We start from the raw sequence: 17,908 nt of genomic DNA on the forward strand, positions 1-17,908 counted from the left end.
TGAAAATATCCATATGAAGCTATTAACACTTTTAAAATCAAGGCAGGGATACAATTTAGCTAGCATTTCATGAAGAGCGGCCTACCAGTGAGTTTTCTTGGATAACCCAGTCCATATTTCACACTAAGATTCTGTGCCCTGACCCAAGTCTCTAGCATCCCAAGCTTATCACTCAGTATTTTTCAGGAGACATTTTTCCTTTTTTATCTCTGTCCTCTACCTTGCAGTGCTTATTGTACAGTAACAGGAACCACACACAGAGATGTGAATGACAGGATGAAAGTTCCAAAGCAGTTGTACAGAAATACAGTTAGTAGTCAGATCTTACTTTCTTCACAAGTATTCCAGTCAGCTACTCAAAATGGGATTTCTCTTAACACATTTCCCCAGGAGCTACTCATATGTGGTGGTGGATGGAGATTGTTTTTGTGGTACTGATTTTGTTCAGTATAGTAACAACTATCTACATTTACGTGGTATTTTTCAGTGGATCTGTAAGTCACACAAAAAAAAAACATTTTCCAGCTAATAGCAGTACCCAGTAAACCCAGCTAGTAGTTTAATAGTTAGATCCTACAGCTTGATCACAATATAAACTCTATTTTTTTTTGTTTGTCTCCACAGATAGCTTTGTCCAGAGACCTTCAAGACCATCCACAGAAACAGTCCACCACAATACCCCAACCATTGAACTGTTGCATCGTTCTAGATCACCCATCACCAACAACCACCGTCCATCACCAGACCCCGATCAGTGGCCACTGAAGTCCCCTATGGACAACACTATCCGTCGCCTCTCCCCAGCTGACAGGGTGCCAGGGTCAAGGCATCAGCAAGAGAACAACCACCAGGAGCCCTATCCTCTCTCAGTGTCCCCAGTAGAAAACAACCACTGCCCGCCTCCTCCTGAGGTGCTCCAGAAGCCTTCCAGCCCTCGCCAGGAGAACACCAGGGTCATCCAGCTGATGCCCAGCCCTATCATGCATCCTTTGATACTGAACCCCAGGCACTCCGATTTCAAACCTCCAAGGTTGTCTGAGGATGGGCTGCACAGGGAGGTAAAGCCAATCAACTTGTCCCACCGAGAAGAGTTAGCTTACATGAACCACATCATGGTGTCTGTATCCCCTCCTGAGGACCATGCAATGCCAATTGGAAGAATAGCGGGTAAGTGACATTTTCTAGGCTACACCAAAGTTGACACTCTTCATTCATAACTTAAGATACTGTGTGTTAATAGCTTCTCATTTCCTTTTGCCACGGTGCGACCTCCCTCAGAAATTACTGGCATTCTTCAAGTTTCACCACATCTGTGGTTTAGGCAGTTAAGTATGATTAAACCAGTTTCATGGCAGGTAAGCAAAGATACAGTGACATGCTTGTGACCATGGAATGCATGATTAGTAACAGTGAAACACTTGTGTCCTGACACTTAATGCCTCTTTACCCACTAGCAATCCATTTATTTCCCAAGATACCTATCTCCAAAGGCTTGTCCTACAAAGAGTTTTCCAAGAGTTGCATTCACGCTAGTGTCGAGCCCTATAGAAAGGCAAACACCTTCTGTCGGTTGCCTTTGAGACAATACAGTGTCAAGCCTGCTATGGTAGAGATGGTGGGACTAATGAAAGCTCACCTCAGAGTCCTACCTTGTAGGCTTTCCTGTGCTTCTTACGTTAGGATTGTCCCTTTTTACAGAAACAAGGTTGCCTTTGTCCCACGCAAACCACAGTCATTGTCTCACTTTTGTTATCGTAAATAACTGACATCACAACAGCTGAATCAGGAAGCTGAGGTTACAGATATTTTTTTTTTTGTACTTGAAAGGGAACTGTAAATAGACAGGGAGAGAGGGAAGGGGAATCCAAGCACTTCAGAAATATGCTGAATGCCCCAATAACTAGTTTCTTTTGAGAGATGTAAATACATACCACACCCAAAAATGTTCCATGCATTTATGTCAGCAACAAGCTGAAGTGATACCCAGTTCCTGTGGGGTATTACGTGTGTCCACAGAGGTACATCTTAAAATACCTTGTTCATTTCTGTACTTATATGCCTTAAAATTGTTCCAGATGCAATGCTGCCTCAGTTTCAATGAGGTAAATTTTCTATTTTTTAAAGACTTATCACATTATATCAAAAGGTACATATCTCACCAGCTAGTCACACAACAAGCACAAAAAGGATCATGATCCTTTCACCTAAGAGAGAGATAAGTTATGGAAATTAATCTTTTGTCATTCTTGCTTGGCTGACATTTGTCTCTCTCCTTTTGATTTTTATTACCTATACTAATCTCAGCAAGTTAAGAAATATACTTGATGTTAATGGCAAAGAAGATACCCTACAGGTTTCATTACTGAAGATTTCCTTTCCTTGAAATAATATTGGAAGATCAGGAGGATTATTTGTTTGGTTTCTTTTTTTTAGAAGGAAACATCCTCTAACAATGAAGCCTAGACTAGAAAGAATATAAGGAAAAATATGTTTGTTTTATTGTTGTTTTTAATTTTCAGATTTAAACCCCAGAGTTTTCTTGCATAATTGGGAACCTTTGGTTTCAGTGTACATTGTGCTCTGGTTGCAATGTCACCAGCCCTGTAACTAGTACTCTCACATCCACTCCAACGCTGTGTTGCTTGCAGGGCAACAGTGCCTAATACCATGGATATTTGGGCCTAACATGGTTGCTTAGCAAATATGTATAGTAGTTTAAAGTGTTACACACAGCCTGAGCTGCTTTCACGTGCAGTTTAGTGGCTTTGCTCAGACAAACCAGTAGCATGTCTTAAATAGCTGGTGAAGTATTTCATACCAAAAGACCTGAGGCCTATTTGAGCGTTCATTTCTGATGAGGTCAGTACTTTATGGCCAGAGGTAGGGGGGTTACTTATCTGGCACCTGCTAACACCTTAGATTTCTACTGATAAATTTATATTCTTCCATTGCTACTCCATGCCCAATTAAATTGTAAACACCAACAAGCCTCAGCTCCTGTGAAGACACAAGCTAGTGCTATTCTGGTTGGCTTCTCTTGGATTCTGAACTGTAGCTGGATCCTATAAAAGGCTCACAGCCTATTTAAAGCTTGCCAAACTTAAATTACTACCAAAAATGTAACAGCCCGTTTTTCATACCTGAAGTCAACTTTATCTGTGCTGTTCAATTCAATAGCAGCACCCTTAGGTCCCCTGGAAAGAAAGCACACATCTTTCTACCTGCTTCCTGCCATCTCATAGCCTTCAATTTAGAGGTCTTGACATTAAATGATTTCATTGTATGAACATTTCTTTTGTATGTCAACATAAATCTTTTTTCAAGTAAGTGTCCTTATCTTTACTGACACTGCTATAGATAATATGGAGGCTTTTGACGAACCATGACTTGCCACTTCGATTTAAGAGAAACCATGAGCATTTCAACACTTGGCTCTTACATTGTGAAGATACATCAATACAGTTGTATTGATGAAAAGAGCTTTTTAGAAATTACTGGCATTATTTCCATGTTATGGATGAGGAAGACTGATAGGTAGAGTAATGAAAACACTTACCAATAGTCCAGTTGCAGAGCTAAGTACTTATTTACTTACGTGGGTGAGAAGGGAGCCTGGACTTTCTATTGGCTTAACCATTTGCATGCAGGTGATTGTCATGGGAGACAGTGATGAGAAGGAGCTACCAGGGAAGCCCCATGGGCTGCTGACTAAAACATTGAGCTGAGCTCCAAAACATGTTCTATTCCAAGATCAGATATTTTAAAACATAGAAGGAATTCTTCCTGGACTTAAGGTACCTCACAGCCTCATAAAACTGTTTACTTGTAGATAAGAGTCTGTTTTTAAATGCAGTATGCAATTATTTGGTGCTGAGGAAGAAAGCAATGTTTTTGCTTGGTGCTATCCATGAATACTCTGAGAAAGTCAATCAGTAAAGCTCCAGACTTCCTGTCAGACAAAATAATGACCTCTACAAACAGGTTGGTTAATCTTTCCTACCTTTTTATGTAATATAATTTCTCAAAATATTAATTTTACCAGTAAAGTACTTTCTCTTTTACAGCAAAGAATTTAAAATTGAAGGCCTTATTTTCTTGTGCTCGATGGCCATTTTACACCTTCCTACCAAATAAGAGATATAAAGTATTTTTTTTTGTTACTCACTAAGGTCCCATTTATTATTAATTTGTGGCTAGAGTTGATTTTAAAAAACATGTTTAGCTGTCTTACTAACACAATATGCACAAGTCCTTTCTGTAACTTCGACAGAACTAGAGGACATTTGATTGGGATAATCCAAAGTCAGACTTGTTTCCCCTGTAAACTCACTAGCTAAGATTTAAGCTAACTCACTCAGGCATCAATAGTCATGTAGTTATGACATCGTTCAAAAATAGTACAAGTACCTAAGATGGGAAGTTTAGCATAACTGTGTAACAGACAATTTTCCCACTGGAACTTCTAACTGAAAGCAACAACAGTGTTGGTAGACAGCACCTAACTTGAACTCTAGCAAGCAGGCTCTCTATCTGGTGACTAAAAAAAACCACAGTATATCTTGGTTACCCCAAAATCATCTCAAAGAATTCCACCCCATGGAAAAACACCCCTCTCTCTCTCTCTTTTTTTTTTTTTTTTTTTTTTTTTTAAACTCAGTTGCAGTTTTGATCAAGATTGGTGCTTGAAATTAGCTTTTCTGCAGAATGGAAATTCCACTCCCTATACACCTCTAACCGGGAGGGTTTTGCTATCAAATATTTTAGGTCTTTGATATCTCATAAAAGGTACTTCCCCAAGGTACAAGGATAGGCAAGGGTTGTTGCGTTGGCAGGCTTTCTGAGCGCAGCATGACTGAGGCATGCACAGCACCCGTAGTAGAACTATAGGCACCAGAAACTGTCCTTGCAGCCATGCTGAAGTTCTGCACCTATTGCTTTTCTTGGAACCTCTGTTGTTGACTCCAACCAGGGCTGATTTTAACCACAAAACTATGTGTAGGTGTCAAAAATGTCCATTTTCTAATAGCAAGGTCCACTTTAGCTTACAAGCACAAAGGAAAATGGGTGCTTGGCATAGTCGATCTAACCATAAACCTGTCAGTTACCTAAAGGAAAACACAGGTGTCCCTGCAAGAGGCAGTTAAAGGATTATCCAGCTACAATAGGGTTGGTTTAATCCTAACTTTTATCACATAGAGGTTGGCTTAGGAACATGAGAATTTAATGATATGTTGCAAATTACCTCACTTTTGATTCAGTCACATAAAACTCACTGATACAATTCTAAATTTTATTTTATATTTTTTTATTATTATTTTTTTTTTTTTTTTTTTTTGTGAGGGGAAATGCATTGCCAAGCCGGTTTCTGAGATTTCCAGCTTCCAGTATGTTTCTGTACCAGCTCTCTGGGACTGAACAGCTCATTCATGAATCCAAGCAACCACTGGCAGTGGAAATTTGGGAACACACATTGTGCTACCCCTTTGCTCTGGCACTGCCATTCATCCAGTACAGGTAATAACTGAATGACTGTGCAGGTAGGAAAGGCAAGGTTCCAGAGAGCAATGGTAGGTGTGGCTGGATTCGTCCCAAGAGCTCCATGTCCTGTTGGAGTTGGAACCCAATGAAACCCATGAAGCTCTGGGTTCTCCCTGTGCATGCCTAAGCCAATTTGTACAAGCGGCTTGGAAGGACAAGCATAGCTATAGAGCCCCACCCTGCATATTACTTTTGATTTTGTTCCGCTCTCAGGAGGGAAAAAAAATCCAAAGGCAGGTGAGTGTCTTGTGCCTGCTGTTGTCTATTAGTATGCAGTTCTTATCAGCTGGGTTACCTTAGCAACTAGGCTGTATTTAGCTTTATGAGCTGCCAGATTTGTTTCTTCCCCATTAGCAATGTGAGGAAAAGCCAGGTAACGCTTAAAGTGTATGGAGGCACATTGCCTACTCCTGTGTTGGTTTGGCCTGTAAAACTATTGACTGCTGTCAGAATGAAGACAGGCAAGATTCTTACCCCACCAAAATCATGAAAGAGATCGCCCTCCAGCTCTGCTTCTGACTTGCTGTCCATCTCAGTCCCTCGGTGTGCCACAAGCCCAGAGAGTATAGGGACATAGCATGAAACCCACAGGTTTGTATAAGCGACCTCTCAATATAAATAATTTGATTGCCAAAACTGAAAATGCAGTCCCCTGCCTGTTGAGAGCACATCAGCCATGAATGACTCACGTTCTACTGAAATCTACAAAACAGTGCTTACAATGGGCATAGGCTATGTGCTGGCTCTGAGCATGGGGACATCTTTCACCCCAAAGCTCTTTAAAGACAGTAGTTTTGCAGAGCTGCATGTGGAGAAAGGTTGGAGGAGGAATAGGATCAAGGATTCTCCTCTACCTTTGTTTGAAAAACTTAATCACTTCTTAAAAACTTGTGTAGGAGGGGAAAAGACAAGAGGAGTTAACTGAGTGAATCTTTTACAAACATAATGCTTAAAAAAGCTGTGAATCAACTGATACTTATTTTTTTTACTTTGGAGTTGAGCTGGAAAGCTTCTTTTGAAGAAGGATAAGAAAAACAAATTCATCTGGTTGAGCTACACTAAACACTTAGAGTTTATACATTCTAAGTCACTGCACTTCAAAATACTGCAACTTGGTGATTCCTCCTCAATTTACCCACTAGAACTGGAGTCCCAGCATCTGCATTTACTCTAGATTTGTCAGTGTGAGATTTACAACCATGTCAAGTTGTAGGATGATCTTTTTTTTAACTGGTATCTCAGCAAAATCCTTTGTACAAATGCAGTTACACCACATCAATTTTATTTTTCTTCCTGTACAAAACAGCTATAGAAGCATGGTTGCTATACAATGGCTTATGTTGGGTAGTAGGGAAGGAGGGTGGGAAAGGAGACAAAGAGCAGTTATGCCTGTACAGTAATGGTGGTAAGAAACAAAAACTAAGCATAAAGTAAGAATTAAAAGTTTTGCAGAATCTAATACTATTAGCCCTCACATAAGGGATGCAGCTTCCTGTTCCCTTTGCAGTACAGTAGTATCTATGGGCTCTATTGTGCTGATGTCCCTGCCCCAAAGAATTTACTGTCCAAACAGAGAAGGTAAATATGAAGAAAGGAAGGGCACAGAAAGGTGAAAGGTGTTTTCAAGAGTTCCAGCACTGATCAGAAACAGGAGGGAAGAGAGAACTATACTGTATAGCAGAAAAAATGAATCAGTAAACACCGTCTGACTAGTCCCACACTCAGAATTGTAGGTTAAATTTAATTCCAGATTATAATAACTAGTAACACCTTTTGTTATGCTACAGTGCCTCACATTTGGAGGTTCCAGTTTATTTAAAAAAATATTACCCAACTTAAAAACTGAAACAAGTAAGACCCTGCAGTCTGATAGTCCTGCTTTTATTTTTTGCTACACCTCTCATCATAAGAGCAACCTGAGCTAGCCATAAACTCAATACACCAGGTACATACCTTACTGAGCTATCTGCTCCTGCTTTTGTCTATTGCCTATTATATATGTGATAATAGGCACTTGTACATCAATGTTGCAGTTGTATCTTCTATGTAAAAGCAGAACCTGCCCAAAAGTGTGCCCATCTACTACTAGGAAGTAATTTGAACCTAATTTGGCCTTTCTGGTCTTAATTTTTTTTTGCACTATGGATTGCCTACAGGTGTAAGTCAGTGAGCACAACAGGTATGAGTACTAAAGGCTTGAACCTAATTCGTTCTTACAGTCATTCAGTGGTTGGTAAGTGACTTTAGTCCAGAGTGACAATATTGCTTTGTAAGTAGAAAACTTCTAGAAGACAGTCGCTTGCTTTGGACAGACATATCCACAGAGACCTACCATAGCACTTGATACTGGAAAGAAAGCCAGGTTCCCTGTGTTCATGAGCCCTCAAGCTTACTCTGTAGACAGGGATGTGCATCAGTGTTTGATTCGTTACCATCCCCCTTGCAGAGCTGTATCACGAGTTTCATCGTGGTGAATTCATATCTGAAAATGATAGCTCTCTCCTCCTTTGCAGAGGATGAGGACTGATAAGCCAAGCTGCAGAGGCTTAGCTTTTGTTTTATGCCTCCCTAGAGGTATGCTGTTTTCTTTAAGAAAGCACATATCATTGCTAGTGCTGTATAGGAGTCTACTTACACATGCCAAGACTATCTTCATCCCCCATGAGACATGATCCCAGCCATGGCTAACAACATAATACTGACTGGTGAGCTTTTGTGAAGCATGGCCTTTACTGGGGAGCATCTGTGACAAGACCCACCTCCAGTCTTAGGGTTGTAAGGGTTGGTGGTTCAGTGCTTGCTTTCCAAGTAGCTGACCTCCTTTGTATTAGGGCAACAGATCAGAGCCTTGAAAGAACCTGGGATTCTTGATGTAGGTATGTCCTGTCACTCCCATTTGGATTGACAATGATAATATTACTGGCCTTGTTAAATCACCTGTCCTTGCAGTCATGTACAGTTAGATCTGCAGTATATGCCACATCCATTTTAAGCCCTTAGTGGAAATCCAGACTACTATAAAGAGACTGAAGTATGGATGACAATTAAGTTCATAGAGTTCATTTTCATAGGAGAAGTTTTCATTATAACCTTGAGAGTCATCTTAACGTGGCATTAACAATTAGTTTCAACATGAAAGTGTGCCTTCCCTGCCAGTTTAACTAATGACACTCAAGCAATAGCTGAATGGCAATAACTTGGATAGATAGTTTCAGATTTTCTGTGAGGTGTCTTGCTTTACAGCTGCCTCCATGCTGCACAGTTACAGGAGCAGAAATTGCAGCCAGGGCTTGTTCTGGTCTACTCAGAAGCTAGGATTGACCAAGCTATAGGAATGCTCAGCCATTTAATTTAGTCTCTATCATTCTCATTACTGTACTGTAGTATCTACGTGTCATGGCTAGACAGATGTGATAAGTGGGTAAAGACTACCCTCAGCTTTCATTGAGTTCAGCAGGATGTTAAACACTTTTTTATTGAAAACATTACCTTTATTTTCCCTGTATATTTCACACTTTCTTCAGGCTGGAGTTATGTCAGGTAACATAGTAGTCTATTTTAGTCTAGTAATCTGAACTAGAATCTGAACTAGTCTCTGGCCCATCCATTACATATTCTTTGTGATTCGAGTGCTCTTTTCCACAGTCTCATGAAGGGATATGAACCTTTTGGAGCCTCCTACCCCTCACACATTTTTACTGCCAAAGACAGAGCTTGGCCTCATCTTTCTGTGTTACTTCTACAACTGTTCACGGCATGACAGTCTCAGGTTCCTGTTCTCCTTCTGCCTGGTCTCCCACTCAGCATTTGGGTACAAGACAGAAGCAACATACAACCATTATATTGTGTGATCTGGCAACCTCTTTCTCCAGCCCCAGCTTGAATTTACAGAGCTGAACAAACAGTTGTCTGTCAGGTTTCTTCACATAGAAACATTGGCTTTACTATACCAGTTTACTATTCTGCTTCTAACAGCAGACACCATTCATAGAAAGAAAACCATTTTTCCCTTGGTAACCTGGACACAGATTACCAGATAGCGATGAGCAGGACAGCTTCATCTCAGTATCAATGCTTATCCTATCCCAGTGATCAGAGCCATTTAACCCCTTAGTCATGAGATTCATTTACTACTTTTTTGTAGTTTTGTCTTCTAAAATACATGTAATTAAATAGATATTGAGGATGGATTGCTCAGAACTGTCTCAGCACAGCAGTAATCCTACTGTAGCATTTCTTTCTTTCTTTCTTTCTTTCTTTCTTTCTTTCTTTCTTTCTGTCTTTCTGTCTTTGCTGTCTTTAGCCACAGAAAAGGCTTTCAGCAAACATAAAGAAGATCTGATATGGTCCAGCCATATGTCTTCCCTCTCCTCACCAGCTTTATTTTTCTTTCCTCTCCATTTGTGTGATTAAAGAAAGCTAATAAAGTAGTTCTCACCATACTCATGAAATGACTTACAGTATCAGCCAGTCTGGTGAGCATGATGTACCAGCTTGATAGCCTGAAGGTATTTTTGGCATGTCCAGAAAACTCTGCCTGATGCAGAGTTAGGATGTGGTTGAAATGCAATTGGAACTCATCTCCATGGCAAGCCTAAAACAAGTCAGGACCAGTCTCTTCCAGTTTTTTTTTGTTGTTGTTTGTTTGTTTTGTTTTGGTTTGGTTTTGTTTTTGTTGTTGTTTCCATACAAATGAACAGCCATTAACAGCTTTGTGATTATCTGGTTCTGGCTGCAGTTTAAACAAATCCATATGCCCCAAAGTAGTGTCCTCTTTTCAGAGACTTTCTGACCTCCTTGAACAAGGGGAATGATCACAGACTGTAAGCTGAAAGTCCTCAGGCACCTTCTGTGCCTCTCCCTCTTTCCTCCCTATCCTTGCCCACTCTGCCAGTGTAGTCTTGCCACCTTTGTGCTGGCTTTAGCATTCACCAGATTTTCCTAAAAGCAGATACAGCTCTCAAATGGCAGAAAGCAAGCCAGTGTTTTTTGCAGGGTTTAAGTGAATTAAGTCAGCTCACAAAGAAATTAACAAAATTGGAGCCAGCACAAGGTAAGCAGCAGGAGGAAGGAAGGATAAAATAGAAGGGGTGTTGGGACCTTGTCCTCCCAGCAGCTATGGTCAGCTGAAATTTACCAGGTCATAATTGTGATACTGTGATCAGCACCATGTTAACTATCTTAGCCACACTTCAGGTGTGCTTAGAGAAACTAGAGTACCAGAAGTAGTTCTTGATAAGTTCTGTCCATTAGCATCAGTTGTGAACAGCTGTTTGCATGATGTTTGCCTTGCTGTGAACAAATGCAGTTGAAGCACATATTGCCTTGTAAAAAAAAAAAAAAAAAAAAAAGAGGCTTGAGTTTGGGAAACTTTTAAGCTGGTAGAAATCACAGAACCATTTAAGTCAAATGATATCATGCTGGAGAAATTTTAGGCTAACCTACTCAGCAAGGGGTAAGTCATCAGCTGATGTTAGAGGGGAGTGTGACAAAGTTACTTTGGCATAGTCTCTTTGTGAAGCCATGTTCACTTCCAAGTCAGTCATCAGCTAGATTAAATTCATTCTATATAATGATCTTCAGGGCAAGATGTGGGTGGAACTTAGAACATTTCTGTGGTTAAGAGATGATTTTGGTAGTTGATACGTGAAGAGAGTTAGGTCTACTTCAGTGCCGTGGGCCTCATTTAGGCAACAGGGGTCTCAGATGCAGTGTATGTTTTAGGGAATATTGCATTACAGAAGAATGTTATATTCTGAACAAAAGAGGTCTTTAGCATATATGTGCCTATACTGTTAGCAGTGTTACTACTAACAGTCTAAGGGAGCACATATTTAAGAGTTACCTGACCACTGTAACATCATGTGTGTCTACCTTGGCAAAATGATACCAGAGAAGTCATTTCCTAATGACAGGACAATGATCAAAATATTTGGAACCTAAACCCCATAATGTTGAATTTACAGATCATTATGAGATGGTATTTCAAGTCTAAGGGATATATGTATTACCATCATATAGCCATTAGGAAGTATATATATGTCAGTGTTCCTTTAGTTGTATATTCAGAAGACTCAGCCCATACACTTAAAGGATATTTTAAATGAAGATTTCATAATACATGCCTTCACTCACATAGCATATCTTTAACTGTCACAAGGGATTCTTAACAATACTACAGCCTCCCCTTTTCCTTAACATTGCTGAAGGAGTGCTGTAAACATGGGTAGTAAACAGCTTTTCAGCCAGAAAAAATGAGAAACTGTAAAAGAGAAACTGAGTTTTATCATGCCAAGGAGGAGTGGCTGTGGCTTGTGTGCTTCTGCCGCGTGAAAGGGGGGCTTAAAACTAGGGTGAGGAGGCAAGCTTGCTGCTGTCAGAGGGGTTAACAGTCAGTAATTGCTGTTTATGGGATAGATTTCTTCCTGCTCCTCAAACCCCAACCACTCCTCCTGTCTTCTCTCCCTTGCCCTCTCCAGGACTCTGCAGCTGCCTGTTGTTCGTGTGTCTAGTGTCAACCCTGGCAGCCAAGCAGCTACCAGGGACTGGGTGGGCAGGCAGCCCCCAGGCTTTATTCTAGCTCAGCTGAGTTTGGGACTGTACAATATGTGGCTGTTGCTAGCCCAAGTGTGAAACTGCTGCCTCTTGCACATGTAGGGCAGTGCTTATGGGGGACATTCTGAGAGCCAGCTAATGAATCTATACCTCATCACTACCTTGTGCTTAAGTATAAAAATCCCCCGAGAACCATTAACCATGGGAAGAAAATTGTATCCATGCCTTTCCATATGAAGATATAGCTTGCCCTGATTCCTAGCTAATTGCATAGCTCAGTCTTGCCCAGGAGTACAGCTGGGGATATGGTGGGACGTGGAAATGTCTGCTTTCAGAAGCCCTGCCACATTGCTTGAACAGTTCGCCACCTTCCCACTTTGGCTAGGTTGTTTGATACTGCATCACCTTAAAGCCTCTCAGTCCCAGCTCACTCCTCAGGTAAATTTCTTTAGCTTCAGATTGTATGCATTTCAACGATCTGAGTTCACTTGAACAAGAAGTATGTGTGTGTTAGGGGGGAAATGTTGTTTCCTTGTGCTACAGAGACCTAGCTACTTTCTAAGAAAGCTAAAATAAGCCAAAAGACAGGAAATTGCAGCATGCCCAAACATTTTAGGTACCAGCCCTGACTCAACTCCCTGACTAAATCTCCCACACTTGTAAACTTGCCAGGCTTCGGCAACATCCTTGTGCTTTCTTGCCATAGCTCACTAGCCAACACACACCCTGTGGAGAGTCCTACCATAAAGCTGCTCCTTCAGAGGTCTTCTGACATACAAGGAACTGCTTTGGCTCCCTGGAGGCATTCACAGCATACAGAGTTTCTTCAAACAAATGATTTAAACTTCCAAAGCAACCATCTGCAAACAAGTCCCTTTCTCAGTTTCTCCATCCATCATGAAAAAATATTTAACAGTTTTGACCTTCCTGGAGAATACAACTTCTGTATTGCTCTTAGCAGCCTTCTGTGGGGGCATCCCTGAAGCTCCTTTATAGTATTTGCTAGCACTGCCTTTTCGTAGGTTTTCTTGAATTTCATAGGCTGCAGTCTACCCTACATGGGCTCTAGTATACTCTAAATTCATTACACTGGCAAAGAATCATCAAGTAGTCTTTGACTTTTTATTTTTATTTTTTATTTAACTCTGCAAATCATAGAGAAAGATACCCACTTACAAAAAAAAAAAAAAAAAAAAAGAAAAGATTGCCTTTGTTCACATTCTTAAAGGCCTACCATTTGAAACTTGAATTAAGCCAAACTGATGCAGGTACTCTGCAAAGTGCTTCTGCTGTTTAATCCTTTTTATTTCCTGTTTGCAGTAGCTGGAGACAAAATTTCCATTGTTGATGCATGCCAGCTCATTAACTTATTGCAACTTAGACATATATCTAAATTTGCTGATTGACAAGTGCAGCTTTTGAAGACTAGATTAAAATTCATTGTAGGAGCCAAGCAGAATTTTCAAGAATTTTCAGTTTTCTTGTTGAAGCAAACAGAGATTTTAGAGGCAACCACCCATACTTGGGTGGTTGCTGTTTTGTTATTGTTGTTGTTGTTTTGTTTTGTTCTGTTTTCTTGTTTTTGCAATCCTACCAGCCTACTAAATACCTCTGCAAGTCTGAGCAGCTCAGTCAGTTTAGAATACGGGATGAGGCCCTTGATCACTTGGGACTTTCTTATGAAGATCTCAAGATGCAGATCTGAGTTCTTATTTGAGGAATATTTATATTCAAGCTTAGCCTGAATCTATTCTAAAAATTAAATGAACAACAAAAAACAAATCTGTGCTTGAATGTTACCTCTTCTCAGAGTCTGAAGCTCTGTTGTTAGTCCAATAATTTGCCACCCAGACATCTCAGGTTGATTTTTTTTGTACTTTCTTGGTTTTGTGAAGGGAGGGCAGGGGGTGTGCATGTGGGAAGTAATAACAGCCAATGAAAAATAACCAAAGACATTATGTTAGACTAGAATTTACTTGCTAGTCACACACAGGTGAATGTGCAGCCTTGGCAATGCTCATAGTGTGTACAGTTCCAGTCAATTTTTAAGGATACATCAGGTTCTTTAAACTCTTCCAGGGGCCTCTGTACAGAAGACATGAAGAGTCTGCCATTTCCTTCAGTAAAAGTTGCGTTTATACACTTGGAAATTTTCTGGAGCATAGTTACAGCAATACACTATTGATATAACATTGCACATTGCAAATAATGAGATGAAAGTAAAGTTTTGGGCAAATGATATATCTGCAGAAATGTAAATATTAGTTGCAAGTTACTGTAATCAGAGAACATCTGCCATGGGTTGCATATTCAGGAATATAACAGTCTGACATTCACATGTTTCTGTGGAAGTGCCACGCCTCCCTCTGATGCCAAGGAAGTCTACTACTAGTACTAGAAGTGGTGGCACACTGAAATCCAAATGACTGACTTTGGGACACTGACTCTATACAGCACTCTCATGCTGGGGCCATAAGCCCATCAGCAACCTCACTAACCTCCTAGCACAGTCCTGAAAGCACTAGTCCAGCCACAGACCCACGCATCTTTCCTCTCCCGTCAAATTTCTAATAAATTCATGCCTTGACCAAAAAGTGTCTTCTTTCCTTAATACCAGCTAAGTGAATGTTTTGCAATTTGAAACAGCTTCCAGCAAGACAGACCTCTTAGTGGGGCCGGATCAAGCCCAACACAGGTTTTTAGCCCAGTGTGGAACCTATATGCCTCAGCAGAAGCCAGTTACTCCTATGCTGAAATAAACCGTGGAGCATAGCTATGTGGTCAGCCTTTATAGCTGGTGTAATATTTGGGATCCACACGGAGTGCACTGCTCTGACCTAATACATCTCCTGGCTAAAGCACCATTCCTGCCACCCTCGATGCTTAATCCAACTGCAGTAATTAGTGGAGCAACCTGTTAGCTACCTGCAGAGGTGGAAAGTACCTTTTGGGCACATCTGTGTGGACACCAGTTGGCAGATAAGCTTTGCACATGGTGGCATATTGCCCACTGATGGTTTGCGTGGCCTTGGTGAATGATTCACTGCTGGCCTAAAGAATTGCATCACCTTTACAGTATTTTAATGAAGAACCTGACAGAAAAAAGCATGAGGATCTGTGGGAAAAGCTAATCTAAAATGGCAAATTCAGCACAAACCATTGACTGTGACTTTTCAGGTTTTACTGTTAAAGTTAACAAAGATTACAGAGGAGGAAAAATAAAATCTGGTAGTTTTTGGAATGCAACAGTATTACCAATGGTGATCGTTTGGCAAAATATGCCCTGGGGGAGTCAGAGTCAGTGGAAATGAAGGAGAAGGAAAAGAAAAAATGGTGCTTAAAGATTTTTTTAAAAGATTTCTGCACTAAAAATTGTTTTCTGTACAGCCTTTCAGTGAAAGAGCTCAGGAATGAATTGCACGTGTGTCAGGAAACCACTTATGAAGTCCCTTACTACCATATTACTTGAGCACATCCCATGTTATTAAAAGGTGCAGACCAGTAAAGCAATACAATCTCCTTTGCCTTGTTCTTTACAAAAGAATCTAGAAATATATATATTTATTTATTTATTTATTTATTTATTTATTTATTTATTTATTCTAATGCATGCATGTCAGAGAGATTAAGTGCATGTATGGGAAAAATTACTGGTTGAAAGTTGATTGAAGTCACTTCTGCTCAGCACTACACAAGGGGTTAGAAGCAGCTGTGTTTGGCATTTAATTTTAGCCAGCTACCTGCTTTGTATCTGCAGCCATGGGTAGGTGTCTAGGCTACATATGCAACTTGGGATGAGCATAAGGGGAAAGGAAGGTTTCTCTTCATCCCTGCACAGAGAGGGAGCCAGTCTAGGCCAGTCATTAGGGAATGCAGAAAATTATTTCTCAGGCCCTGTTCTGGTCCTAGCTGCCAGTAGTTTTTTTCAACCAAAAAATTCTGAGTGCCTCCTTCCTTTTACACGCTTCTTCTTGTAGAGGCTGTGGATGAGGTTACCATTGCGGTAGGTTTTAGCTAGCACAGAAATCTGCATTTTTTGCCAGGCATCATCTCTTCAAAACACACTGCTTTGTTCTCCAAGTCTATAGTAAGGGCAGCGGCAAACTAAGCTCTGGGTTTAGAGTTAGTACACATTTCAGAGATAACTCTTACAGTTTGAAAGTGGGAAATACCATCAATAATGTTAATATCCCTAACCACTTCAGGTGCACTCACTGAATGTATTATTCATACTCCTTTTCAAAAAGCATTTCATATTCTCATACTGATGAAGATATCATCCCTGTTGTAACACATATCAAACTGAGACAGACAGGAAAAGAAAGACAGGCTAGCAAAAATTCATTTTAGCACCTAAAAGCTAGATGCCTTTGCTTACCTGTCCTTTAACCAGTGCACAAACTGTGTCTCAGAGACTGGCTTTGCTTTCAAAGTAAAACACAACTACATGTCCATTTGAGGGATCTGGCCATTGCACTGTAAAAAAAAAAAAGTGTTGTTTTTGATAGCAGCAGAACACCTAGCTACCTCTGTGCAACTCATTTTCCATATTTCATAGGTGCCAGTTATTCCGTATACACTGTGGGAATAAAAACGTTGTTTTTGCACAGAGTTACTTTGTTTAGAGGGAAGGAATCTGGTATTGAGATATGCTTGCAGTGATAAGAAAGATTAACAGACAACCTTGTAAAATGATCTGGGTTTGAGAATTGAGCCGGTAACTGTGCACAGACCAAGGTAAGAAATATTAAGGATTGCCTTGGGGTCAGGTGAGACTCTGTGTGATGTGTGATTGAGACATACTTCTGTACGAAGCGAGTGTGGAGTCCTGATCCATGGTTCTGTAGCTCCGCGAGGGACATGGCCAGAGACAGACGTTAGTCAAGTGTGAGATAAGAGAGAGAAAGGAAGAGTCTCGGGAAATCTGGTGTACAGTACCCCTCGCATGGTGAAGTGCTTGGCAGTATACCAGGAATTAAGTTGGCCCAGCAGAAGCTTTGGTGAAAGTACAGGTTGGAGAAAGATACAAAGACGTGTTAAAAAGGGTTGCTGAAGGTGTTAAATGTGTGGTATGTAATGTTTGATAGAACTGTTTGAAGTTGATTGAGCAGGGAAAGAGGATGTAGGCATGATCTAAGTAACAGTCTAGAAGCTTTGGTGTATTTGCTGTGGTGTTTGGTCAGTTTCCCAAGTATCAGGGAGGGACGGAGCGGGGGGTGGAGGGCGACAACCTGCTCCACCAGGGGCTTTTCCAGGGGGCCTAACAACCCTTTCAGTAAAGAAATTCTTCCTAATATCCAACCTAAACCTCCCCTGGTGCGACTTTAGCCCATTCCCCCTTGTCCTGTCACCATGCATGTGGGAGAATAGGGGATACCAAGCTGAGACTAGAGGATATAATGATCACTGGGCAATTATTGTATGCACCCAAGACTAGGACTAACTTTGGCATTTGATGATGAAATTGGGCATTCAAATAGTAAATTGTTAGACTGGAATAACAGTGTTATTAATGGAGTGCTCTCAGGCCCTGAGAGCAAAGATATTTTCACCTCTGACTGGAAAAACCCTGAAATGGGGGCAGAAGCAACAATACAGATGGACACTTTTACCTCAGGGGTTTACAGGGCTACCGATTTTTTTGGGCAAGTTCTAGAACAGATTTTGGAGCATTTCCAACCTCACGAGGAGGTGTTACTATTACAATCTGTGGATGATCTTTTATTGTCAGGACAGGAGAAAACAGTTGTGAAGGAAGCTACTAACAAACTATTCAACTTTCTGGGAAAGCAGGGCTTGGGAATATTGAAAAATA

The 17,908-nt window shown here is 40.7% G+C and overlaps 1 protein-coding gene across 5 annotated transcripts in view; it reads left to right on the forward strand.

Moving 5' to 3' along the window:
* ETV6 (ETS variant transcription factor 6) overlaps positions 1–17,908 on the forward strand; it is a 143,867-nt gene that overhangs the window by 111,341 nt on the left and 14,618 nt on the right. For all 5 annotated transcript variants that reach the window (XM_084537067.1, XM_084537065.1, XM_084537066.1 and 2 more), the window contains one exon: positions 625–1,167. In XM_084537067.1, coding sequence (XP_084393193.1) covers positions 625–1,167 — 543 coding nt within the window. The remainder of the gene's footprint in view (positions 1–624; positions 1,168–17,908) is intronic.

Source organism: Aythya ferina (assembly GCF_964211825.1).
Source record: "Aythya ferina genome assembly, chromosome: 1".
NCBI lineage: Eukaryota > Metazoa > Chordata > Aves > Anseriformes > Anatidae > Aythya > Aythya ferina.